This window comes from Vidua macroura, chromosome 14, assembly GCF_024509145.1.
Source record: "Vidua macroura isolate BioBank_ID:100142 chromosome 14, ASM2450914v1, whole genome shotgun sequence".
Classification (NCBI taxonomy): Eukaryota; Metazoa; Chordata; class Aves; order Passeriformes; family Viduidae; genus Vidua; species Vidua macroura.
The window spans coordinates 18,860,360-18,886,679 of record NC_071584.1 but is presented as its reverse complement, the minus strand read 5'-3'; the positions used below and the strand labels follow the sequence as shown (position 1 = coordinate 18,886,679).

At 40.6% G+C, this 26,320-nt stretch overlaps 1 protein-coding gene across 1 annotated transcript in view; it reads right to left on the bottom strand.

Moving 5' to 3' along the window:
* PCDH11X (protocadherin 11 X-linked) overlaps positions 1-26,320 on the bottom strand; it is a 383,656-nt gene that overhangs the window by 208,903 nt on the left and 148,433 nt on the right. Inside the window, exons 4-5 of the mRNA XM_053990341.1 lie at positions 19,620-19,691; positions 18,419-18,457 (exon numbers count right to left, since the gene is read on the bottom strand). Coding sequence (XP_053846316.1) covers positions 18,419-18,457; positions 19,620-19,691 — 111 coding nt within the window. The remainder of the gene's footprint in view (positions 1-18,418; positions 18,458-19,619; positions 19,692-26,320) is intronic.

Below are 26,320 nucleotides of genomic sequence, written 5' to 3'. Positions count from 1 at the left end.
TAAAATATCCAGTTGAAAAAGAAAAAAAAGAAAAAACAGAACCCAGGAGTTGAGTTAGAGCTGCTTTAGCCCTGTAGCATTAGTGTCAGGAAAGGTCAAAACCAAGATTTTTTTTTTTCCTTCTCAACTGATCAGATTCTATGAAAGAATAATTATTTTTTCACAGATCAAAAAACTATGCAAGGGAAGGAAATTAAATGCAAGTGAAGAAAAAGGCTGAGGTTCTTTTGTCTCATTTGGCTTGAACAGCTCTTGAAAAATTTAAGGGCTCCACAGCCATCACCCCCCATGAGAGCCTGCAAGAGAAGAAGGATTTCCTTGGGGGACACAGAGCTGTGTCCTTAGGCAGAAACTGGGCAGAGGAAGGGACAAGTCTCCATCATCCCCCACCTGCAGCCTCTGCTCTTCAACACCTCAATGCATTTGTGTTCTTGCAGCTACATGGTGTAAAGTAAATGACTATTTACCTTGCAGTGATCTGTATCAGCTGAAAAATCACTGTAATTTAGACCTCATTTGTTTATGTAATAAATGATTTGTTTATACTGAACTCGATGCTTTACTTCAGCTCCTTGAGATTTCATTAAATCACAAAACACTTGTGAGACCATGCTTAGGAAAGGCAGAAACAGCAAATCTGCCACACAGCCCTGAATGTATTAACAAGCAAAGCATGCAACCACTTGGCCGTGTTTACCGGCAGAAAGAAGTGATTTCTGTGATCAGCCACTCTTGAATATGTCTGAAACTCTGATTGCAGGTGCTTTTTTTAGTGCTGATTTAAGCAAACATTGCTCAACTGACATCCTGTGAGTTTTAAACAGCAGGTGGGTGGGGGCAGCAGCGCTGGTGAAGTTGCACAATGCTGAATTCCAGTCTCCGGGGGAAAATAAAAGACCTCACTAATCTTTGATGTAATTTATCTGAGCATATGCCAAAGTGCACTAAATTGTGTAAGGGAGGATAATAAATATCTCCAGTGCATGACAGAGAAGGAATGGAGAGCTGTGGAGTTCTATTGCACTGTTCAATCAGAAGGTTGGGCCAGTTAATGCCTGAGCCCAAGGCTGAGCATCAATCTTGGCAGTGCTGTGACATGGCAGGAACTTACAGAAATAAGCAGTGCTGCCTGCAAACCAGTAAATGTTATTATTTTTATAAATATTACTATTCTCATAATGAAATTGGCTATTAACAGCTTCCAATCAGAAACCAGAGATAGACATAGCTGTGAGTTGGGTTAAAGATTCAGCAGAGAACCAGGGTTGTTACAGATTTCTCTTACTATGAATAAAAAACAAACAAACAAACAAACAAAAACCCAAAGAAAAATCCCAAAACCCCCAAAAAAACACCAAAAAAAAAAAACAAAAAAAACAAAAAAAAAAAAAAAAAAAAAAAAAAAAACCAAAAACAACCAAAAAAAACCCCAAAAAACCCTTACCACCCTTTCTTAATCTAAGAACTATTTACTGGATACGAGGAAGCTTTTAACTTTCTTTACCTGGAGTACTGCTAAAAACAAAAGAGGATTTGCTGGTTTAATTTGGATTTTTTTTCATTTTGACCTCCATAACAGAATACAATCATCTGTTCTTCTTTCCCCCCAGTTCTTGTAACAGTAATTCCACAATAAACTAGTACAACATCTCCCAAATGCTAAGGAAGATTGTAAAGCCATAATAAGATTCTGATAATTCAGTGGTGAGATGACTTTCACTGCACTAATATTTAGTTAATGCAACATCTTAATCAATTACTTTCTAGGGAAGCTCCCAAATTTTCATACTTATTGTCGGTGTTTAATGTTTTAATGAATACCTTACACAAGAATCTCTCAGAGTGGTGCAAATAATCCCATCAAACTTTTCCAGTCATACACAGCATTCCTCATTTCACTTACACACACACAACAATGTTACAGATGTACTGGAGGGAATTCCACAGATGCAATCACTAAAATATAGTTTACTCTTCAGAGTAAACAAGAGAATGGCTTTGCAGAGATTAATCCCAAATGTAAAAATCTGATCCTCTGTATCCTCCTCTCTGGGTTCCTTAGCAAAGTGAGGATTTCCTGAACCATTGGAGGGCTCAGCACAAGAAATGTGAAGTTACTGCTGGGCTCTGTTATTGGTGGCTGCTGGTTCATAGCCCAAATTGTGGGAGGTGCAGGTGGCAAAAAAAAAAAAAAAAAAAAAAAAATCACTTGATAACCAGAGACATCTTTTTCCAGAGAGATGAACTTAGAAAGAAGTCCAAATTCAATAACTTCTTGAATAGATTAACTCTAGCTTTCTAAATAATACAGCACATATTAGAAAGGGTCACATTTATAGTGGCTTTAACAGCCCCAGGAGGGAAACTACAGTGGTTGCTTTTGATCTATTGGCCTATATTAAACAGTGATGTGCTGGAGCATTGGGAAATGTCCTAATTTATTCCTGGAAAATACGTATGCATATTGTCAGATGGAACATTCTTTATGCTGCAGTAGTGTATTTTATGAGAATGATTAAAAAAAGTGAAAGGAGGCAGAGAAGTGTGTCATCCATCCAAAATTGAACAGGCTGGCTGGCTAAATGGCTGAGAAGCAATTTTGATTGAAATTCTTTGCATCAAGATATTCACTTCATTTTCTCCCACAAAATGCTCCCTCCTAAGCTCAGGAGCAAAGTAAAAAAAAAGGTGCATAATAAAAAAATCTGCTAATTCCAGATCACAGGTATTACGAGGGAAAATCAGAGTGCCCAACACTTGTTGAGGTCTGTGCAGTTATTGAAAAGAGCAGAACAGGAGCTGCCACTCCTGAGCCAGCCCTGAGCCCTGCAGGGCTCTTCCTGCAGAGCCTGGGTTTGGGCTGTGATGGTGCCACAACAGCAACGTCATGACACAACCATGGTGTGAGCTTTGCAGGAACTTTAGAGCCTGCTACCTGGGCATGCAGCTCCTAAACTTCCTGAATTTCAGAGTGCTGCCCCTGCACCAGAGCTATTCCACCTGCCCCGTGAGCTCCACGCACATTCCAGCACATTCAGGAGTTTTTTTAACATGTGCCAGTTAAAAAGAAGAAAACAAAAAAACCTGCCTAAAAGAGAAAAGAAATACAGCTCTGCTCTCAAACACTAGATCTGTCAGCCTTTTGCACATTTTTTTTTTCCCCACAAAGCAGAAATAGCAAATAGAGGAATTTTTTTTTTTTTTTTCCTTTGCATTTTCTAAAATTGAATTTTTTCCCTCATATGCTCTCACTGCACCACAGCCTGGCAATACTTTCTGTAAGGGGCAAATGTTGCACATCCATTTCTAATCAGAAGAATTCAATAACAGTCCATCAATTTGCATTTATACTGTCAAATTTTTCTATTTTTTTTTTTTTAGAAGAAATGTGAATACCCGTTGCTAGCCAGAGTAGCTGTGGACATGAATAGCAGCCTAACTGCCTCCTTCTGGAAAAAAACCTCCCCCCTTGGTACCAGCTGAAATCCTAATCAGAGTTCCCTCACAACATAGATATTGTAGGTGTGCTGTGCTAGTCATTGCTGTTATTATAAATGACATTTCAGGAATTGAAAAAATTGTAGCTTGTCAGTTGAGACCTGTAATCGTTTTCCATTCAGGAAAGGGTTTAACAGGGCTGCTGGTAAAAGGAGGAAAAATACATTCCCTTCTTGCTAATCTCAGAAAGACACAAGTGGTCTAAATGAACAATTATCTTAGACATTGAGGGAGATTTCTAATAGCACTGCACTGGAGTGAGAGCTGCTGTGCTCTGATGGGAGTTTGAGAACCCCAGTCAGCCCCAGCTGACCAGGATGCTGCAGCAGCTCCACGGGAGGGGAGCAGGGGTGAGCCCTGCCCTGTCCAAAATGTGCCCAGTGAGCCCTTGGTGACCACGCTGAGGGCTCAGGAGATGCCACCCTTAGGTACCTACCCTAGAGCATGCAGAGGCCACAAGATAAATTTACTCCAGAAACAAAAGCTGTTTAATGTGCTGTGCAAGCCAAGAGTTCCTGTGCCTGGTGCTGTTATTGCAGTCCTAAATGGAAAGTCATTTTAATAGAATCCTTTATGATGCCTTCAAATTGCTCCCTAAAATGGAATAAATGAGAAAGATGCTTTAAACTTTCAGATGTTTAACTCTGTATTTCAAGTATGTATTTCTATTTCTACTATGTGTTTCATATAACATGCTTGTTGCTGTCTGTGGGCACGAAAAAGAGAACTTATGTTCACAATCTAAAGTACAAGCTACATTAGAACTCCTCAAAAAATTTAATAGACTTTCTAGATTATAGCCTATATTAGAAATAAACATCCAGGAATAATTCATGGAACAAGCAGATAACAATGAGATAAGCAGTGAAAAAAAAGAGAAGGAACATGATTAATATTAAGCTGTTGTAGTGGCCTACTGGGGAGAGGGGGAAAAAGAACTAATCACAGACTTGAAACATAATCTTCAAAACAACCCAGAGGAACCTAAACCTCTGTTCCTACCAATATTAATAGCTATCAAATATTATCATTTTGATTATAATTACAATCTCAGCCATTCAAGTTAAGCAGAGCATCCCTTCTCTCCAACCTGCTGCAGCCCCAGCCCCGCTGTCAAAGCCAGTTGAAATCACAGTGCCCACTTAGTCAGAAAATCAGAGCTCCCCTTCCTTCCCACCAAGCACTTCATCCTCTGGTAAGCGTTGCAAAAAGTCTAGAGCACCGTAGGAAGAATGGCTGTGTAATAAAAGTGTAATTGAAATGGCTGCACTGCTGCCTCATTTCATTACTCACACTGGCCTCTGCTTGTTAAATTTTAAGATCTCTTGGGAAACCAGTGCATAATATAACCACACTCCAGAGTGTCAAAACAACCCCTGCTATGATTTATCTCATGCATGACATCAAGGATCTATTTTAAAGTAAAGATTTTACCAGTAAAACAAGTCCTTAAACTTTTCCAGTTCCCTGAATTTAAAGAACGTAGACTAAAAATTGTGGACAAATTTAAGGAATTTCTAGAGTTCCAGTTGTCTTTGCCTGCCTGAAATGTTTTGAGTCTCCTTACTCTTTTGCATCTCCAAAGTCATTATAAGAAGAAAATCTAATCTGGTTTTCTTGAACAACAATTAGTATTAGAAAACAAAATTTCATCAAGTAGGCAACTAACAGAAGAAAAACAAAGAAACAAACACAAAATCCAATTATAAGCTTAGAAATTCTTTGTTTTAAAGTAATTTTAAAGTTCCATTCAACACGCAGGGATTGTAAATCCTTGTGGGTGACACACACCAACATTTCAGGGAGGGATATCTGGATCCAGCACAGCCCTGCTGCCACGGGCTGCTCTCTTGGGCCTTTGTGCCACTTGGTGCTTTGAATTTGCCTTTTGAACTACAGCTTTACTAACAAGATCTGAAATGAATGGGCTCTGACAGGTAAAAAAAGGTGCATTTCTGCACCTCCTTGCAAACTTCACCAGCAACTGCAATTAAATTGGAAAACCTTTACAACCACAACTACCATTTGAAAAATTCCTTCTGCCTCATGCAGGTAAGGTCACCACTGAATATTCTGCATTGTTTGTTTCCAAGGAAAACCAGATGCACAACAGCAGTGCCATTTTCTCATCTGGCCTTAATTTGTCCATAAAATCTGCCACAGCCATGGCATGTTACCTGTAGGAAACACACCATAAAATTAATTTTGTCTGGCTTAATTAGCAGTTTTATATTTAGCTCCTTCCAGTGCACAGAGGAGCCTTGACTCCTCTACAGCCATGCCTAGGAGTCACTAATAGGCCATATAACACAAATATAACTTTTTGCTCTCTGTTCCAGTAGCTCACTTCTGCTATGGAAGATTGATCGTTTCCAGCGGGCTTTTATTTAGAGTCAATTTCTTCTTTGTGTCAGGAAACTGTGGCCAACTCTGAGGTAAACACCCTGCCAGAAGGACTTTCAGAAGAATACTGAAGCAATGATTTGAGCAAGTACTTTTTACACCCACCTGCCCCTGCCTTGTAAAAGCTGACCCAAGGACCAGACCAGCCTTAGAAGGGACCCAGAGCAGAATCCCCTGGGGACCCCAGAGCTGCTGTCTTGTTCAGCACAATCCTGCCACCAGAGCCACTGCCAAAGGCTCAGGTGGGCCACGAGACCCCAGCACTGCACCTCAGAGCAAAAACAGCAGAGGACACAAATTACACGAGAGATGAAACCATCTTTTTGAAAAACTCACCAGCAGTCAGGGTTAGACACCGTCGCATTACGACATGAAATAACTTACGTGCTCACACTAAGATCAAAAGAGTAAAAGGAAGGGACTTTTATTTTTGACCTCGCAAAATATGGAATTCTAACAGTGACAGAGGATTGGAGGAAGAAATTGCCACCTCTCCAACTACACTGGTCAAACCAACAGTCCACCAGTTCTCTCCTCCCACAAAGAAGAATACAAAACAATCATTATTTACATGAACATGTGTGAGAACTCCAGTAGAAATATGTAAACATCAGAAGGCACAGAAGACTTGTAAAAGAACTTTAAAACTTTTAAAAGAACAGGGTGACAAGGCAGGCCAGGTTTTTGCTCTTTGTTTTCCTGTTTCTCCCTGGGAGATCCAGTGAGTGAAGCCTTTGAGTGATGCCCCTCACCCAGCACCCCTGGGTTTATTCCAGCTTTGGCTGGTGTAAGTGCATTTCCTAGGCATTGACAAGAGGACACGGGGCTGTCACAGTTAAATTTGGTCACCAGCTCCTTTTCACTCACTGAGTAAATGCTGATCACCAGTCCTCAGCCCTTGGGAAGAGGCAGAAGCACCAAATAACCCAGTCAGATCAACAGCAAGGGATTGAACAGCAAGGCCATTGAAGCCCTGGGTCTCCATGCTGTTAACACAACCTGCTCTCCCTCTTTTCTATATAAATTTAAACAATTTAAACCTTACAGTCTAACACATATTGGGGAAGTAGAAATCAATGGAACTTTTTTTATTTCAAGAAAGCAATTCTAAGGAGTCTGAAGCATTGTCTCCTTAGGACTTCAGTTTGCATTTTCATGCAATTGTGTGGCAAATTCTTTGGCTGAAGAAGAAAAAAAATATGGAGGGGGAAGCTGTGTGGCCTTTCTGTGCACTATTCCCTACAGAATGGAATTAATCAGTTACCTGACTTCCACTTTGCCTTAACATTATTGCTTGTTATTTAACTAAAAAAAAAAAAAAAATCAGATTTTTATTGTTATAGAACCTCAACCCATTCTGAACTCTGCAGTTCTGTCAGGGGCATCGACTATAATGATCCAGATCTCAAGGTCAGAAATATAAAGAACTGAGTAAACCAGTAATTTCACACTGTGTAACAGTCTCTGAGAATACTGGCCCCTGACACACCACTCCATGAAGAAAAACAACGAACTTTCATTTTTGATTTAAAGAGTCTAAGTTTACTCAAAGGTGTTTTGCTATCCCCCAAAGTTTTAGAGCAGTATAACCAGCCTTTACAACTTGTCAACATTTAATAGCCTACACCCCAATGATTGATTTTCTTCAATTGGCTTTTTTTTCCCCCTCTCCAACCCATGTATTTAGCTTTTAGGAGCAGCAGGTTGACAAGGCATCTATCATGGCTAAACAGACTAATTCAGAAGCATTTATTTTCTGCAGCCCTTTTTGTTTGGTCTTCTGCTGCGTTCTTTGTTCTGTATGTTGCCACTTACCAACACAGGTTTGCCCTGCTTCTGCTACAGCATCACACAAAAAGCTGTTCTGTGCTCTTCATTCTGCACTCCCTCCTCCCATCCTGACTGCCACCTTCCCTTCCAAGGGAGTTTGGTTTATTTGGAGAAGGAAGATCACTGAGTAAGGACCTGGGAAAGTGTTTTGGTAGATATTAAAACACATTTAAGATATACCAGGCTCACCCCATTCAAAAATATCATCTCAAGACAATACAAAAGTGGAACAGGAATCTTCCTGTCCAAAAATTTGGCAAGTTTAACAGCTACCTATTTAAGCTGTCCAATAATTCTGATATCTGAGTGCAAGTGATATGCACTATGTTAAATGCACAATGTCACACACATCCTGAGGTTTCTAAAGCAAAGAGATATCAATGGAAAAAAAAAAAGGTAGAAATGTCTGTTAAGGTTTTTCAGTGAAAACTTATCCCTGAAGACCTGAAGTGTGGTTCCAAGAGGGCTGAATTAATTCAGCAAAACATATAGCATGGGTTACCTACAGTCCCTTAGACTAATATAGATGTGTCAGGGCCTCACAAATCTGAGGATGAACTTAAAACTAGAAAGAAATAATTCTGGGGTCTAATCTGAGCTTCATCTCTCTCAGATTGTGGAGACATGGAACAGAGAGTTAGAGCCTGCATAGGAACAGCACAGAAGAGGCAGGAGGAGGGAAATCCTCCAACAGCAATCTTTATTCCTCAGCAAAAGAGCACTAGACAATGTTTTTAAGATGTTTCTTAACAGCTAAGCCCCACCTCCTCTCTAGGAAGACAATTAAGAACTGTGTTTCATCTCGCTGCTGTTTGGTGAGGGCAGGAGTGATACACAAATGACTTGAGAAGCTGCTGAGTTAAATCATGCCTGTTTGCAAAAACCAAAATCTGCCAGAGTAAAGCAACACTAATGGATTTGTAGCCGACGGAATAAATACCATTTGCAAGTAAACTAATATTTGAGGAATATGTGAGGAAAAGCTTTTTTACATAAAGGAAAAAGACTCCTTCAATTACTGCCCATCTTGCATCTCCCTCAGGAATTTCCCAGCTCCTTCTATCAGCTCTCTCTGGCATGTGCCTTTATTTCTTACAAATATTGTTTTATCTTCTAACTGAAGGCCAAAAATCCTTGTTTTTCCCCCTCAGTCAGGATGAGTGCCACAAAAACACTTGATAGAGAAGTTGCCTGCACAGAGTGCTGGGCACGGCTGGCTTATTTCACAATGGCCAGTAAGAGAGATTCATTCCTTCCAAGGGGAAAACAGCATTTTTCCATTAAGTGAACTCTTGTATAATACAGCAGCATATCTCTGCTTCTTAGAGTCTCCACAACTCTTGCTATCCTTGTTTCCAACTGAGTTGTTTACTTTCTCTCAAATCCTCAGCTTGGCAGAGCTTGTGAACAGCCTGCCACGCTGCTGAGCACAGTGCCACAAATATGAAAGGAAGAAGCAATTCTGAAGGAAGCACATCTGAAAGGAGGAAGATAAAATAGTGATGGCACGATTATTTTTATTTTATCAAGTTGCTGTAAAACTGCCAAGCCCAGAAGCCGAGCGTTTTAGCTGTGTTCTGAAAAGAGAGAGCCAGAAAGCTCTTCCCTCTCTCACTGCTTCTCCTCAGAAAAAAAAAAAGTTCAGATGTTTCCAAGTCACAACACTTGTAAATCCTGAAATAGAAAGAATGAAACAGATCATAAAGCATCCTCACTTTCACTTAAATAGACAGAGATCTGTGTGTTAGGCACACGTGTGAAAGCAGTTAAAGAAAAAAACAATTGGAATCGAAAAGAACCAAGAGCCTTGTTCTCACTGAGACCTGAGTGCCTCATGCACCCCCTCCCAGGCAGGCTGCTCAACAGGGAAACCAAATCAGCACACATAAAACATCAGAACCCACTGTGGATGGCAAAGATTCCATGGATCTTGGACTTGTGAGCACAGAGATCTTCTGCAACCTAACTGATTCTGTGAACTGATCCTTAAAATAAAACTTGGGAAGGAGAAAATTTTAACATGTACGTGACAGAGGATCACTGTAAAAATCAGGTTTTCTTATAGGGAAATAACTATAGGAATTCAGAGAGTAAAATATAAGTATGAACTATTACTAGATAACCCAGTACTAAAAATGTCCCCACAGTGCAAATACTTTGGTAAAAAGTAATTAATTAATCTGATAATAGCAGCTCAGATTAGGATATTGCCCTGAAAAATCTTTAACTTAAAACAAGCACCTAGAACTAATCTTGTCCATGGCAATGACTGACTGTGGCACAGGAAGTTTCCACAAATGGTGACAACCTGAGTATTTACATGAGTCTTTGCTGAAGAGTGTAGAGGAATTTAGAATAAAATCTTGAGGGAGAACAGCAGCACAAAGAGAGGGCATGACAAATAAAACAAAGTGCAATTTCTGCCTCGGCTGGTAGTTTACACCATCTGTACTGCAGATGTATAGTGAAATTCAGGGCATTACAAAGTACTGTGAAAATTTATGGATTTCAAAACAAAGCAGTAGAATATGCATCTTTTCAGGGATGATGAATTCTACTACAAACACCAACCACTGTCAGACTGTTTGCAACATTAATTCTTTTCTGAGTCTGAGAAACTTCTAGTATCTGTTAGAAAAACAGCACCGTGCACAACAATTAATTGTGGTATTTGGGAGAGCATAAAGGCATTTCAAAACAAAGCCAAAATGTAAGGTTTTATTGATCATTTCCCAAACTACCGATGCTGATCTGCAGCACCAATACCTACTGTCTGGAGCCTGGCATCCTTTTCTAATGGCATTTTCCCTCATTTAGCTTAATAAACTCAATTGGAACCAGTTTGTAAAATTCCAGCAAAAACCAGTTTGTATTCATAACGGCATGGAAGAAGGAGCCCTCCAAATGAAGAAGTTCATCCATAGAAAGGATGATACACACCGAAAAACTCCCTTCTTCAAGGCAGAGTTTCCAGCGGGCTTTTATTTAGAGTCAAAAACCAAAAACATTTCATTTCCCAAGAAAAGACAAATACTGTATTATAGAAATCTATTTTCAGCATATTTTGAGTTAGCATACAGATTCTACTGTTCATCTGTGTCCTTCAGTTCCAAGCAGGTGAATGGAAGCTGGAAACACCATTTCAGTGGCAATGGAGTCCAGGCCACCATCTTTTTGAGACTCCCTGTAATTTGTCTCTTACTGTGGCACAAACTTGTGCTGTTGGACAGCGACAGGGGCAGGCTCAGTCAGAGGGATAGAAATGGCTGGAACTCCTATGGCCTGAAAATCAACAACTGCTCCTGCTTCGCAGAAATATGAAATGGGGCAACACGAAGGAAAAAAGAGATCTAGAGGAAGACCTCATTTGCTGAGCTAATTATGAGAGGGCACACCTGTGTCCCTGCACATCTCACAGACACATGGATGCAGATCAGGGAACACAGGCAGGGGAGCCTTGTGGCCAGGCTGGACTCACATTCCCAGCTCAGCATCTCAATCTGCAATCAAAACCTGTCAGAACAGGAAAAGTCTCCACAGCACAATTTATTCTTCACTACGTCTCTGTTTTGAAATCCCTTCTAAGTGAAGAAAAGCAATAAAATCTTAGCAAGAAGCCCAGTGCAGCTTTGCTGCTCAGTGAACTCATGAGGCATGGCCTGAGGAGTAAGAAATGTCCATTTTAAAGGGCAGTGATACCCTAAATTAAAAGGACTCAACAAGGGCACCCTGAGGGGCACAGCAGCACCTGCACCCTCCGAGAGGGTCCCTGTCTCCTTGCAGGAACTAAAACCCACTGCAAATGTTGACTCTGATAATCTCCCCTCATTATTTATTGGATTCTTTCTCAAAGGCAGATGGAGAGAGCAGTGGTGTTAATATCATTTGGGATTGAATGATTCCAAAATACCCATTACCTTATAGGCACTGGGGCACCAAGTTGGAGTGTATCTGCTTTATATGCAACAATTTTCAGCCAAAAAATTAATCAGACCATAAAATATCCTTCAAGAAAAACAATGATTTTGCAGATGAGGAGTTGCCTCAAAGGGTGAGCAATCTGGCAACCCAGAGCCACCATCTCCACTACAGACACAAAACAATAATCATATAACTTAATGGACTGGTGAAATCCCACATTTCAGTTAACTAAATTCAGGCAAAATCTCTTTTCAACACTGAAGATGTGTGAGAGAGAGTTTGGGTGTGCATTGGGAGCCTTAATGGCATTTATGAATAATTTGTCCCCTGACACTGGGTTTCAGTCTCCACCCTTTGTGAACAATAGTAAAATATTCAGTGTTACAGAATCACAACTGGACTGAACCTCTGCAGGTGAAAAGCTCACAGTGCACTTAGTGCCTCCTTCTGTCTTTGCCTGGGACAAGACTTTATGGCTCTGTTTGCTGTCCAGAACAAAGCATTTATGTCACTAATTCATCAGGAATTAAGACAATGTCCTTACTAAACACTGGAAAAGTTTACACTTAAAAAAAAAAGCCAACCAACCGAACAAAAACACCACCATCAGAAAAAGATAATTACAAGTTTCCTAAAAACAGTGTGGGAAAGAAAATGTCAGGAGATGAACTAAGGGTTAAAAACCCAAAACTTCCAAAAGCTTTCCCTCAAACACTCTCCATGCAAGATCCACGTGGAAGCCAATACCATTTTTAAGATTTAAAGCACAGCACCGGAGAGATTTTATTATGTTCATGTTTTCCAAAGGCTTTTCAAGCTGCTCTTCTCCCTCCCAGATGCATAAATCCCTTCTCTGGTGGAGCAGTGGAGAGGATGGTTTGTTCCTGGGCACAGCTCCTGCCTCCCTGTGCAGAGCTGCCAGGTGGACACTGGAAAAGGGACACCTCAATCACTCACAGCTCCTTTGTGTTCCCAATATGAAGATTTATGCAAGTTGAGCATGGCTCACAGCAAGTTACAGTCCAATGGCACATAATGGTTTTGATACTCAGAGCTTTCTCCTAAATAACAGGGATGTCCCTGCTCCCTCGCCAAAAGGGGGTGAAGGAGAAGGAAAAGCCATTCTGAGCATCCCCATGGATAACTGAGCACCTCACAGATGCCATCTCCATCTTGTGAATGCAGGCCCCTTGTGATTTACTCAGACTCTGAGAGGCCTTTGTGCATCTCCAAAGATGAAGGAGTAGCTGTCTACCTGCCCTTTTTAAACAATGTCACTGGATGTTTCACTGCTGAGTGCCCATCTCCTCCAACTCAGCGTGAGGAAAAGGAGGATAAATGCCCTGGCTGCTCTGAGCAGCACACAGCTCCTCCCTGCAGCCCCAGCCCAAGGCACGCTGACAGCTTTTTGGGGTTACCTGTCTGCATGCACACTGGGCTGGGGGTCCAGGTGATGCTCTACAGCTGAGCTCCCTGCTCCTCCTACCAATCCTGTCCTCTCTGCACCTCTGTTCGAACCTGCAATAGCAACACTGACACGTCAGAAGCAAGAGGAAAGAAGAGATTTAACAGTGTGAGCCAAAGGAATTAGGCAGACAACATCGCTGTCATGGTGGACAAAAAAGGAAAAGATATTCTACAAGGCAAATGTCTTAGAAACTATTTAAATATTTCAAGGAGGACCTGAAGCCTTTGCTAGAGGCTGATTTCCCCTTGAGCAGTTTGGATGTTTGGGCTGTGGGAGCACAGGGAGCTGTGTGACAGGGCTGAGCACAGGAGATGCAGCCCCAGAGCCCCAGCTCCCCTCTGGACTGAGCTGCATGGGAACTGTCTGGGGAGGCCTCCCTGCTTTTAATTAACTCATGAGAGAACTCTATATTGGCTCAAATTGAGAGGTTTTTTATCATGGAATCACAACCCAGTCTGGAAAACAGACAGCTAAACTTAAATGAAATGGGAATTATATTCTGCTTTTGTAATAGTCTCCCCTGCTGAAATCAATAGCAAATCCAGTGCTCACAGCTCTGAGAGCCTGCTTCTTTTTGTCCTTATTTTCTCTGAGTGACTTTTCAGCTACACCAGAGACTAACCTCCACTGCCATGCACTATGGCAAAACAGGATCTTGAAAAAATATTTTATATGTACTAAAGACTGTCTGAAATCCTGCTAGGTTAATACAAACAGAGTTCTGCCTGCTGGCCAGGTAACCTCAGCAACCCTGCTCCGCTGCGGAGTGAGTCTTGATTTAATTAGAATTAAGATTTTTATTTGCAAACATCTTGTAATTACCTTTTTTATTTTACAGTCGAATACTCCCAGTGGCCTACTACAGGCTGATATACTGGTTTATTTGTGGCAAGTTGGTGGTGTTCTATTCCACATTAACTGGAACCAGGGGAAACTATCAATAGACAAGAGATTGTTAATGCCCCTTTCCACTCCATAAACTGCCTTTTCAGAGTCACCTTCCAGAACTGCGCCCTGATTTCTGGATACATTATTTGTTCAGGATGTCAGGAATAATCAGGGTGTTTTCTTTTCTCTTAAGTTTCTCAATAAAATGTTATTTCATTCCTGCAGATACTCAAAACACGCCAAGACAACTGTCTGCTTCCAGCTGGCTTCAAGCTTGGGAGGCCTCCCTCTGAAGAGATAAGGTATCAGGTTTTAGGAGTGGAGTGCTCAAAAACAGTTCAGAAATTTATGTAGGCAATTCTGATTGCTTTTAGAATACCCACACCTTCTACTCTGATCTGGTCTTTTATTACTGGGTTGTTTTTTTTTTTTTTTTTCATTTTTACCAAGTCTTTTGTGTTAGCACTCAGGATTGCAATTTAAGTTCCATTACATAAGAAATATATTCAAAGAATATTTGAATTTACTAAGGCACCAAAAAAAATGGGAATATTTTGAGCACACAGATTCTAAATATTGAATATAACCTGGGCGTGAATAGACTGTATAAATCTGTTTAGGTAGCTAGTTTCTATTGAAGACAGCAAACCAGGAAAAAAAAGCTTTGTTTTCATTCTGACTTTGACTGGTTTTGAGTCCTAAAGGCTCAAGCTGTGACCTAAGCAAGCAGAGCACACCGGGACTCCATGAACAATAATTTTATACCCATGAACTGTGGGAACAAAATATGCACTGAATTCTTATTAATTGCTTCTCTTCAAATATTTAACCACAGTTGCTAATATTTATTCTTAATTTTAAACACTCTTTTTATAATTAAAAAAAAAAAAAAAAACAACAAACAACCTATTTTAATTTTGAATATTTTTAAAGCCAAGATCAAACCACAGGCCATATTGCAATATATCTCACTTGTCAATAAAATGAGTGCCTAAATAAGTACCTTCAAGCATATTTATCAGAAGCAGAGTAGCAAATGTGGTTGGGTTGTATTTATTATTGGCAGCTTTTTGCCTGTGAGCAGGAGCTGAGGGGAACAAGGTGAATTGCCAGCTCCCCTAATAAGACATCTCTGTCAGAGGGTGCTTGGAGACTTTTCTGTCCAGAAATGCTCAGGGGAAAGCCTGGCTGCAGATTAGGGCTCAAAAGCAATGAAAAGAACAAGAAGTGCTGCACATGGCTGTGCCTGCATCACTGGGCATTTGGAGGGAACCAGAATTACAGGACTTGATTTACTTTACAAAAACTGATTAGTAAAACCCCCTGTGGATTTCTTAACTATACTGTGGAGGGATATAAGATTAGTGTAGCAATCCCCATCATCAAACGTATTTACTGCTAAAATATTGGATTAGTGATGTTGTATCCACTGTTCTAAGATTATAAAGTGATTCTTTAAAATTGAGCAAAAAAAACCCTACACTCTATCATTTGTAAATAGATTTGAGTCTGAGTAGTTTTGCCTTTCCAGAAAAAGTAATTTTGCTAAAAAAAACAAATAAAAAATAAAAACAGACTGTGCTCTACACACAAAGAGAAAATAAAACTATAGATTCAGAAGAATCCTCTCCTGCTTTTGAGATACAAATGGTTGTACTTGACCTGGATCTTGTTGCTCCTGCTTGTGATGCTCAGTGCTGTGGAATGCCCCACCTTTACAGCAGGTGGTAATAAAGCCTTGTTGGTGTGAGATGTGGTTTATTTGAACACACATCATTTATTTGAAATCATTGTCCTCAGACACTCACCCCTCCCAGAGAACTCTGAGGAGAGGGTCATCATTGTCTCAGTTTCCACTGACAGTGAACAGTGAAGAAGGAAGAGCATGAGGAGAGGGGATAAATTAACATGTTCATTAAAGTAATTATGTTACATTTGGGCCAGGAAGATTAATGCAGCTCTATCCTGGCTTTTTAGCCATTATCTTCAGTGACTAAAAAAGCACCTGGAGTTCTTACAATTAATAAACAAATAAAAAGCTACAGCTCTATCATCACCTTCTCACATTTTATCCCCTTGAACACCTCGAGGAACCACTTGTATGAAGTATTTCAGAGAGACATATAATAGACAGTGATGTAGGAGTCACCAAAAAGAAATTAAATCAGAAATATTCTGCAGCTGAAGAGTGGGAGTTTTGTTGTACCTGTCATGCTGGCAAACCTCACTATTTGCCACTGCTGCAGTTTAAACTTAAGCATTGTTCCTTTTTTTTCAAGTAAGAAAATGGTAAATCCCTGTTGTCTCTTTCTTTCTAGATTCATCTTTTCCAGTAATGATAGGTTTTAAGGTTGGAGAAGAGAAAACCCAGAGGTTTTAGGATTGGAGAAGACATGGTGATTCCACCATCTCCCTGGGCAGCCTAATTCCCGTGTTTTCAGTGAAGAAGTTTTTCTTTTTTGCCATCTCATCTAAACCTTGGCAAACCTTTAGGCCATTTCCTCTCATCCTGTCAGTTCTTTCCTGAGACCAATCCCACCTTGCCAAAGTCTGGAAGAAACAATTTCTTTCTGATTCAGAACCATGGTGACCAATACTATTTCATGTCACTGCCACACAAAATTCAGCACCAGCAACCTCAAAAATTTAAACAATCACAGATTACTGTGATTTGAAATTGTCCTGTTTATAATGGACTGTAAATTTAGAGGCTATAAATACATAATCTTAACCGCAGTAGCTCTGAACAGCCTTGACAGGGTTTATCAGCTAAATGTTTAATCAGGCAAAGCAGCAAAAAAACACAACCACAGGAATACACGGTATTTAGCATTTAAATAAAGCTTGTAAACCAATGACAAGTCTATTTGGGCAACTACTCCCACACATGTTCCTTATCTGCAAAGGTCTTGTCCCAAATTTATTGGAACAAATCTCTCGTACTTTATTTTCCAGGCAGTAACATCAGTTTCCATTCACTGAGTTCACAGAAAAAAGATGCAGAAAACTACAAGTTAAAAGGCACGGCCATGAAGAAAGAATTCCCACAATGTCGATGTCATACTGCTCTGTGAACTTAATCAACCACAGCCAAAAAACCCCAAAAAAACACAACTGTGAAACCAAGAACAAAACCCCCAGCATACAAAAGGAGAAATGAGCCTGACAAAGCACTACAGCTCTTCTTTTCTTGTCTAATTGCAGAGCTGTTTCAAAATTCCCAGCAAAACCTGGCTGCTTCCAAGATCCAACCTTAAGCAAATAAGGCAAGTGGGAGCCATGGCAGCACAAATCCCAAATCCTTGTTTCCCCAGCCTGTAACCTCTGTGTGAAATTGCCCTGCTGCTAATGGGTACCAGCTTCTCCCCTGCTGCTAGCAGGGGCCAGATGTGGTTCTTTCTGCCTCACTGCCCTTTGGCCCTGCACACAAACCCTGCTCTGGGCCACTCCATTCTCTCTCTGCTGGCAGAACTCATCCCACAGCAGCCCAAGCACATTAAATGATTTTTTTATTGTTATTATTGAGTAGATACAAGTAGCGAGTCTCTCCCTTGGATGTGGTGTGGGGGACTCAAAACATTTTCATGGAAGTCACACCTTTTTCTACAGAGAAATTGGCTTTGCTCGTGGTTCATTCCAGCAGCTTTTAAATACATTTCTCCTCCTTTTAGAGTTGGGAACCATTTGCTTTATGAGCACCATTTGGATCATTTGCCTGTTGCTCATAAAATAGACAAAGCTTTTATCCATGCCATGAATTTTTACTCACTTTATACAAAATACCTAAGGAGGGATTTGCAGTGGCCAGAATTACATCCATGAAAGAATTATCAACTAATTTAATTTTCTGCTACAATAATGGTTCCAGCAGTTTTTGATTATGTTGATTACATTTCTTCTCTCCAAGAAACAAAAAAACATATTAGTGTTAGCTTCTTTGTGTATATTTGTTTTAGAAAACAGACTATCTTTTTAAATATAAAACAAATAGGAATGACAAAAATATTTTATTAATTTTAATCTTTGTGGTTATTAAGTAAAGCTGTGGCAAATGCAGCTTTCTGAAGCAATCAAACAACATGGTGATGGTCCATATGGCCAGCAAGAACAAGGATTCCCATCCACACTAGGACAGTGCAACAGAATATTTCTTTGACAGGACTGCTGGCAACAAGTCACAGAAACTACCAAGGAAAAGTGGCTGCAAAATTCACCTCTGTCACCCACGTTCATGCACCAGTGCCCACTAAATGACAATCACAGGATCAAGCTGCTTCAACAGTTCCTCTCTCAACTCAGAAGCCAAAATCCTCCCAAAGAATCCAAACCCAGCCCCAGCTCCAAGCTCCTGGTGAGGAAATGCTGTAGGAGAGGAACAGGAGGAGCCCATCAACGCTCCATCAGCTGTACAGGGACTGCTGGAACCAGACACTTCCCCAAAGCTTGTTCCTGCACATGAAGGGTTAACTTCTGCTGGTAACTGAGGAGCACAGCAAGCCCCCTCAGGACTGCACATAAACATTATTGATTGCAGCCTCGGATCGATGAGGCTTAACTGCTGTGATTAGCAGCTGCCTGGATGAGGATTTGGGAGGTTTGGCCATGCACGCACTGCCCCGGGAGCCTTTACTGGGGAAAGAGGGGAAATCTGTGCTTTGGAGAGCAGCAGCTGAGGGACTGCCCTGCAGCACAAGGCCTGCAGATTTACAGATGGGTATCTCCTCTCTGCTTGCACAAACAGCACCTATCTGGCACTGCAGGGAAGGGTTTCTCCATGGAGAATTTCTATATTTTAGCCAGCTCTATAGACTGTCCCGTGGAAGCCTGCACAGCCAGCATTGCACCTGCTAAAGGGAAATGCACTCAGGCATGAACAGAGCTCTGAGGGCTTGTTCATTGCTACCTCTCAATTCCTACACCAGATTTACCACAAGCTTTGGGAGTAGAGGCCTCTAGAACAAACCTAACTTCCAGGATTTCTGCTTCTTTCGTTCCCTCGCATCACCTCTGAAGCCACATACTCCACGTGCAGTACACTGACACACAGGGAATAAACAGCAAAAATGGCTCTGAAATTCTGCACATAAAACATTTATAATAAACAATTTTTTCAAGTAATTGCAAAGGCCAAAGCGTTCAAACCCATTCTGTGTTAAGAAAGATTGCATGTTAATATCCATGTTTCTTTATTGCTTTTTGCATGATTAATTATTGTTTTATTCTTGGTTAAGTCCTCATGAAGCAAAAGGCTGATCTCTCAAACCTCCTTCCCAAAATAACAAACATCCACCACTTCACTTCTACACCAGATGCTCACAGTTAATTGACACACCAATAAAACCATCAAACTTTGTTTTGTCAAGTTCTGCAAAATTGTTTTAAGCACAAGCTGAAGGCAAGATAACGCTGGCACTTCTCCCTTAAAAAGAACTTAACTGAAAGGGGACCCCAATAGTCTGGCTAGCCAAAAACCAAAATAAATCATCTTGACATGTGACAGAAGAACCACAGATCAACTTGTTGCAACATTTCTTTGCAGATTACTTCCATGAATACTTACATAAACCACCAGTACAGAAAATAAGTGATTAGAAAAATTGTTCCAGCCTACCTGTGGCTGAGTCCAGGACTCCAAGGTCGTTTCTTTCAAAGGAGTTTGTGGCCTTCCCACTTCTTTCGTGTGCTTTTGGGAGAGAAAAAAATGTGTCAATGATATGTTCAGTCAGCATTCAGCATTAATATGCCTTGAGGGAATCAAACAGTCAGGTACAAATTCCATACAATAATGTATCAATGCATCACTGCACACATTTGGTGTAGGCTGTAACTTTTTTTTCCCCCCCAGCTAAGTAACTTTATAGAGTTGTTGTATCTTTCTAGGTGTGGGGGTACACACCTTCATCTGTGCATACAGATAAAAAATTCAGCCAAAAATATGAAATTTGCCACCAGAGTAAGGTTCAGCAGCCGAAATTCAGAGGGAACTCAACTCTGGGTTCTCTGCTGTTTCCTGCCCATGTTGTGTTATGCTCACTGTAACTTAAATAGATGAATCAAAATAGGCATTTATGGGAAACACTTTTAAAGGCTGCATTATTTGGATGTGGAGCCATGTTTTCAGATGACAGCCCTTGTCTTTCCTTAATCTTCAGAGCTGGAGCCAGGAGACAGAGCAGTTAAAGGTTTTCTGTCTCCTTGACTTCCCACTACTTGGAATGTTTTAAGAACAACCACCCCAAATCAAAAGTCCATCTAATCAAATAGATTAAAGTGGTCTTCAAAGATTCTGATCCTTCACACTTTCTTTTTTTACAATACCAAAACATCCTGCAATTATTTATTAACATCTAATTAATCTACTGCAATAATAAATGTATAAGATTTTGGTCACTGGGACTGAGCATTGAACAGGATGTTGGCACCTTTTAATTTTCTCTACATGTGCTTCCAGTGAGGGAATTTTACACACTGTTGTAAAGGATACAAGTCCCATATTTTCTTTCTCCCTAAATTTTTGTTCTGTCATAAAACAGAAACGATGGCATTCACAAGACTAAAAAAAAAAAAAAGATCCTCTGCTGAAATACTTTTAAGTATCATCAGGATTTTCCTCCTCCTGAAATACATCTCTAATGCACTACCCTTTGACCATACCCAATACAAATATCACATTTTCCACATCTCACATCAGAGTGCTCCTAATGCCCATGGAGACTGCAAAGACTGACAAAGAAAAGGAGAGAGATGCCATTGGGTTTTTTGTCTTTTACAACAAACTATGGCTGCTTAAAAGGAAGCATTGTTTTTTAAATACAGAATTTGTGGGCAACTTCAGTTTGCATGGAGCATTCACAGGGCTTCTTTCAAAAAGCCACCTTATTAAATGGCAATTGTGTTTTGGCAGGTTGGATTGCCTGTAATAATAGATTACAAGCAATAATTTTTACCATATTTTGTTATTTTATATTTTGGGGTAGCAATGGAAAATGATTCATTCTTGAAATAGAACAATAAGTGCATTTCAAAACCAAAAAGAAATAACCACAGATTTAGTGAATGCTAAACAGAGTTAAAATGAATGCATCTGGAAGTGGAAGGTTGTGTTTTTCATGTGTTCAAAAGAAAATGTAACTACCTTATAATCTTGCTTTAATCATCAGCCATCAAAGGGACCCAAACACACAATGAAAATTATTAAACATATCAATTGTGATGCTAAAGATACCATAATAATGCAACATGGGCCAGCCTGCCAGGAACTGATGTTAAAAATCACATTATTTCTTGAGAAATAATTCTTCGTAACATTTCATACTAGTTTTTCATACATTTGTCCACTCAGAGAGCAAAGAGAAAAATGAATAAACAAGTGATTATGCAAGGGAAACAGATGTAAAAGTACATTTAGGTGAAACAGCACTTAAAGTGTTTGAGTAACACTGGAAACCATGTTCTAAATCTTAGACATGGCTTAATGAGAACTCAAAGGACTTAATGCTGAATTTTATTTAGACTGGTCCCATATAGGTCCTGAAGTCCCCCCTGCCCTGCACCTAAAGAGACCCTCTCACCCCACTCTGCAGATAAAATATCAGGAAACAGGGACAGCACACAGGAAGAGTGAAAACAGTGCAGATTCCAGGGAAACTGCTGCTCCTGGAGGGAAGGAGGGCAAAACCAAGCAGCAGCTCCTTTATCCCTGCAGGCTGTCCTCATACGGGAATCGCCTTTGTGGCTCTCACTCCAATTTTCCAGTGCTGTTTCAGAACCAGCCCGGGTTTGCCATGGAGAACACGGGAGGGGAATTGTGTGATCACTCTGCACGTGGACAAACACGTCCCAGGGGCTGTGAGCCCACAGGGGACAGCTGGCACCCACCCAGTGCCTGCACCAGTGACAGGAGGCAAATCCTCTGCAGCTCCAGCCCAGCAGCTGCCCCTCTCCAGGTGTGATACCTGCTCTGAAGTACCTGCTACAACAGCAGCTACACCTGGAGTACCGAGCTCCTTACTCACCCCTGGCTGAGATACACACACCTTGTGCATGGATCACACCAGCAGCACTCAGCCACAAGTTCTCTTTCCTCTGGTATAAAGAAGGATGAGAAACAATCCTCACAGGAGCTTCTTCCTTCCAACACAGATAAAGAAGCTCTTACTAAAACTGGGAAGCTTCTGGAAGCCTTTATCCCCTTGTTTTGCTTGGAGCATCTTGCTACAACCTTCTGCAGCTTCCCCAGTTCCCCTGAAGAAACAATAGACCGTGCCCACAGTCTCCTGTTTATGTTCCCTGCGCTTCCCCAGTTCCACACGTGGAAGAGAACTGTGCTCGTGATGAGATCAAAGATGGAATTGGATTGGATCAAGGATGGAAGATTTCAACCTGGACACGATGCTGTGGTTCCAGCAGTGCCGTTAGAGCTCCCCCAGCCCTTGCACACACACTGATTACAGTTTCTCTAGCAGGCAAGCCTGCCTGATGGAATAAATGAGGTTCTTTCCATGCTGGAAGAGCCACCTGTACTTCTGTAAGAGCCAGCTGCTGTTCCCCGAGCACGGGGTGTACCTGGACAGCTGCTCCTGCTCCTGCCACCCACCCAGCTCCTCCTGAGAGCTCCCCCTCTGCTGCAGCTCAGGGAGCCACGTTCTGCCCTGCAGCACTACCTGGCACTCGGTGCCACTGCTGTGGTACGGGCACTGAGCAAGGCAAAACCAGACAGGGAACCACACAAAACCTTGCTGGCTGTAAAGGTTTCCTTTATCTCAGAATTATTGCCTTTTGTCCGCTAGGAAATGCAATAATTCCAACTGCTCCCCAGGCCTGTCTACCTACACAAACCTCAATTTTCAGGTATTTTCAATGGGAACAAAGTTTTGGTTTGCTGTGCCATCATACAGCCAGACCCATCACCTGACCACCTAGAAATTACCTTGAGCAGTGGTGTTAGCAATCAATAAAGTCCAGCATAACCAGGACATAAAAAGACTCTTCACAAAACATTTTGCTGATATTTGGATTTTTTGTCTGGTTGTAATGACAAAAGAAAGTTTTAATATTTAATCAAAGCAGTTATTAAATATTTTTTAAGGGGAAAATGAAATTCATCATGAATATTTTCTGTTGTTTATTAGGAGCAATAAGTTAACAAACATATAATTACTTATGACAACTTGACAGGTAATATCCAGGCTTCCAAAACCTACCAGAGAAAATGAACTCTAAAACAGATTTTAAAGGTTATGAAAGTGTTTTATGTCAGATATCATTTTTGTCTTTAATGGAATGATGGATCTGGGTGTTTCAGAGTGATCCTCACTCTGAAACATGAGGGGGAATCTTTGGTGTATCTGAGATAGAATAAAACCTAATCAGTTTGAGTTAATACAAAATACTGGATTGATTCAGCTGGATATATGCTACCTCCATGCCGTCCTGCTTCTCTATCTACAAGTTTCTGCTTTTCTTCAAAGCAAATCTTGAGATAAAAAGGAAAAATAAAAAGTTTCAACACAACAACTCCAGTTTACCTATTCTGATTTCTGGAAAAGCCCTAGAATTATCTAGGCAGATACTACCACCAGTAATTCTAATGGACATTGATTACTGTGAGTAGTAACAGCAGACTGAAATTCCAAGATAATACCATGTCTTTTTCTCTGGTGCCTTAGGAAACTGCTATGACAGCATTAAAATTTTCTGACTCCAAGTGTCCCACTCCTGCACTTTACAGCAAAGGAAAAAAAAAAAATTGGATGAAACAAGCTTTCAAGCTGAAAACTTCTATGGCTCAAAGTGAAATTTAGGAAACAAACAGCAAAAGACATTTGCTAAGTTGTATATCAGCTATCTTACATTATCATGATATAGCTGGGATTGCAAATGTTTATCTGTTTGGGGCAACTTCTATCTGCCGAAATCTACATTTTTAGACAGAAAGTGCACTCTCACTACTTTCCTGCCGCAGATTTTAATCAGGAAATCAGGTACACTGATTTTACTGTCCAGGCAGAATGTCTTTGCACTGAGACAGAGGAACCCTGTCAGCTGGGGAGGAGATTATCAACAATGCCTCCCCCTTGCCTCTAAGTTGATTTCAGGTAATTGGATTCCTGCAGTCCTGTCCTTCAGCCTCCCAAGATCCTTCACAAGAAAGGCGAACAGAAGGGTTAATTTTAGTGACAACAGTATAAGTTTATGCAACGGATTGCTAAAACAATTATTCTATTCTGAGTTTCCAAGGTTCATATATTTGTATCTAAAGCAAGCCACAGGACAGCTGAAATGGAGATGCTCTTAAGGATTCCTGTAGGAAGATTTCTGCTTTGTGTTCAAGAAACAAAGTTCTGCCTTTTGCCAGAGGACAGAAATACAAATAAATATAGAGATAAGAAACCCTTTCTGGAGAGATCAGTGAGGAGCCCACAAAATCTGGAGCCCTGAAATGTAACTTAGGAGCTTTCCAGCGTAAGCAGCAACCTGGAATCACCACTGACAACTTCCACTCTGTTTTGTTTTGCTGTACCAGCTGCAGCTCCATCTCTGGAAGTACCAAAATGCCCTGTGACGTGGCTCTGCACCCTCCCAGCAATTCCTTGGTCTCAAAAGCCACAATTTCACCCAGCAAGTCTCTAATGGAGCTGCCAACAGGCAGCTTTTACTTTGCAAGTATTTCTTGAGAGATGCAATAAATCACCCAGAGCACATCCAGCGTTAGGACATGATTCCCAGAGGTGCAGCACACCCACAGCTGTTCTGCTGTTCCTGCAGGGAAATCAGCCCTTGGCTCCCTTATTTCCCTCCTTTGTTCTAACAAATCTCTGGGCAAAGCTGGTGCAGGGCAGGAGGCAGGGGGATGGAAGATAAAGGCAGGGTGTGGGGTGTAGCACACCAGCAATGCTCAGAGGTTTAACAAAGCCTGACATGAGATTTGCCAGATGGTTCTGTACCGGATTGTAAAACTTTAAACTAATCTTCATTTAAGAGTTTTAAGGGCTGTATCCTTCTTATAAAGCCTCTTGCTCTTTTGCCTGGTTGATTCTGGTAAATTATAGATCAGACTTTAGAAAACTGCTTCCATGAACAGCGGCTCCTTAAATCTCAGCTAAACTGAGCAAGAAGATTACATGTTATTATGATGTAGCACAGCAGGATTTTTGTACAGCAAACATAATGATGTAGAGAAGGATAAAACTATCATTCTACACAAGGAGGTCATCCACAGAAGAACAATGCTCTCTGTACAGCAGCCAAATCCATCCCTACATGGTGAATCTTCACTGGGAAAATGCTTTCTCTTAATGGTTCTGTAAAGAAACCCAACCATAAGCAAAAAACCTGAATCTGCACTTCAGGATTCAACCATCAAGCATTGTACCACAAAGGAGATGTCATTAGGGAGAAATTATTCTAAATACTACTAGGAAAAGTATCTATTTCGGGGGCAATTTTAGGGTAAATGCATCTTGTTGGTTTTATGCAAGGAGAAAGGATTTTCTGTGAATCCCAAGGGATATGTTAGATAGTGTACGTAGCATTAAATATTAAAATGCTCACTAATCTTATGAGCAGGTATATATACTTTTAATTGTAAATCAAATCCAGTTCACATGGAAAAGCACAAAGCAGAGTCACTACACTCGTGTAGAAATTCTTTCCACCTGATATTTGTATTTTCCATCTTACTCAGTATCTTCACAACTAAAATTCTAGTAGAGAGAACTGCAGATTTCAGACACCACATGATGATAAAGTTGAAGTGGGAACAACAGAGAATAAATCCAGGTGTTCAGTAACCAGCAGCAGCAAAACTGCAAAAAATCAAGAGACTGAGACCACCAAGACTGCAAGTTGATACACGAGTTTGATACTAAAATTGTGGTTTATCAATTTTTTTGAACAGGTGATGCAAATGCTTAAGTCTATTCAGCTCTGAGGCAGCATCCTATTGCATTTGCTCTAATTTCCTTTTCCTCTACATGATTCTGATTGCAGTGTAGAAATGTCAAATGACCTCCTTCTTCTCTCTCTCTTTTTTTTTTTTTTTTTAATTGAAACATTGTTTTCTGCACATGAAAGCTTTTGACTTAAAAGCAAGCAGGTGTGATATTCACAGCCGTGGTCCTTTCAAAATGTCATGCACAAGAATTATACAGATTTATCCTAAAGTTTCCTGTAAGAATAGCAGCATTTTGAAATGCCTAAGAAAAATGCCTGTGAGAATATACCGGTGAAGACTGTTGCACAACTGATTTTATTACATTTAAATTACAATCAGAAACTGTGTTATCTTTCTGTTTTATCTTGCATGTTATT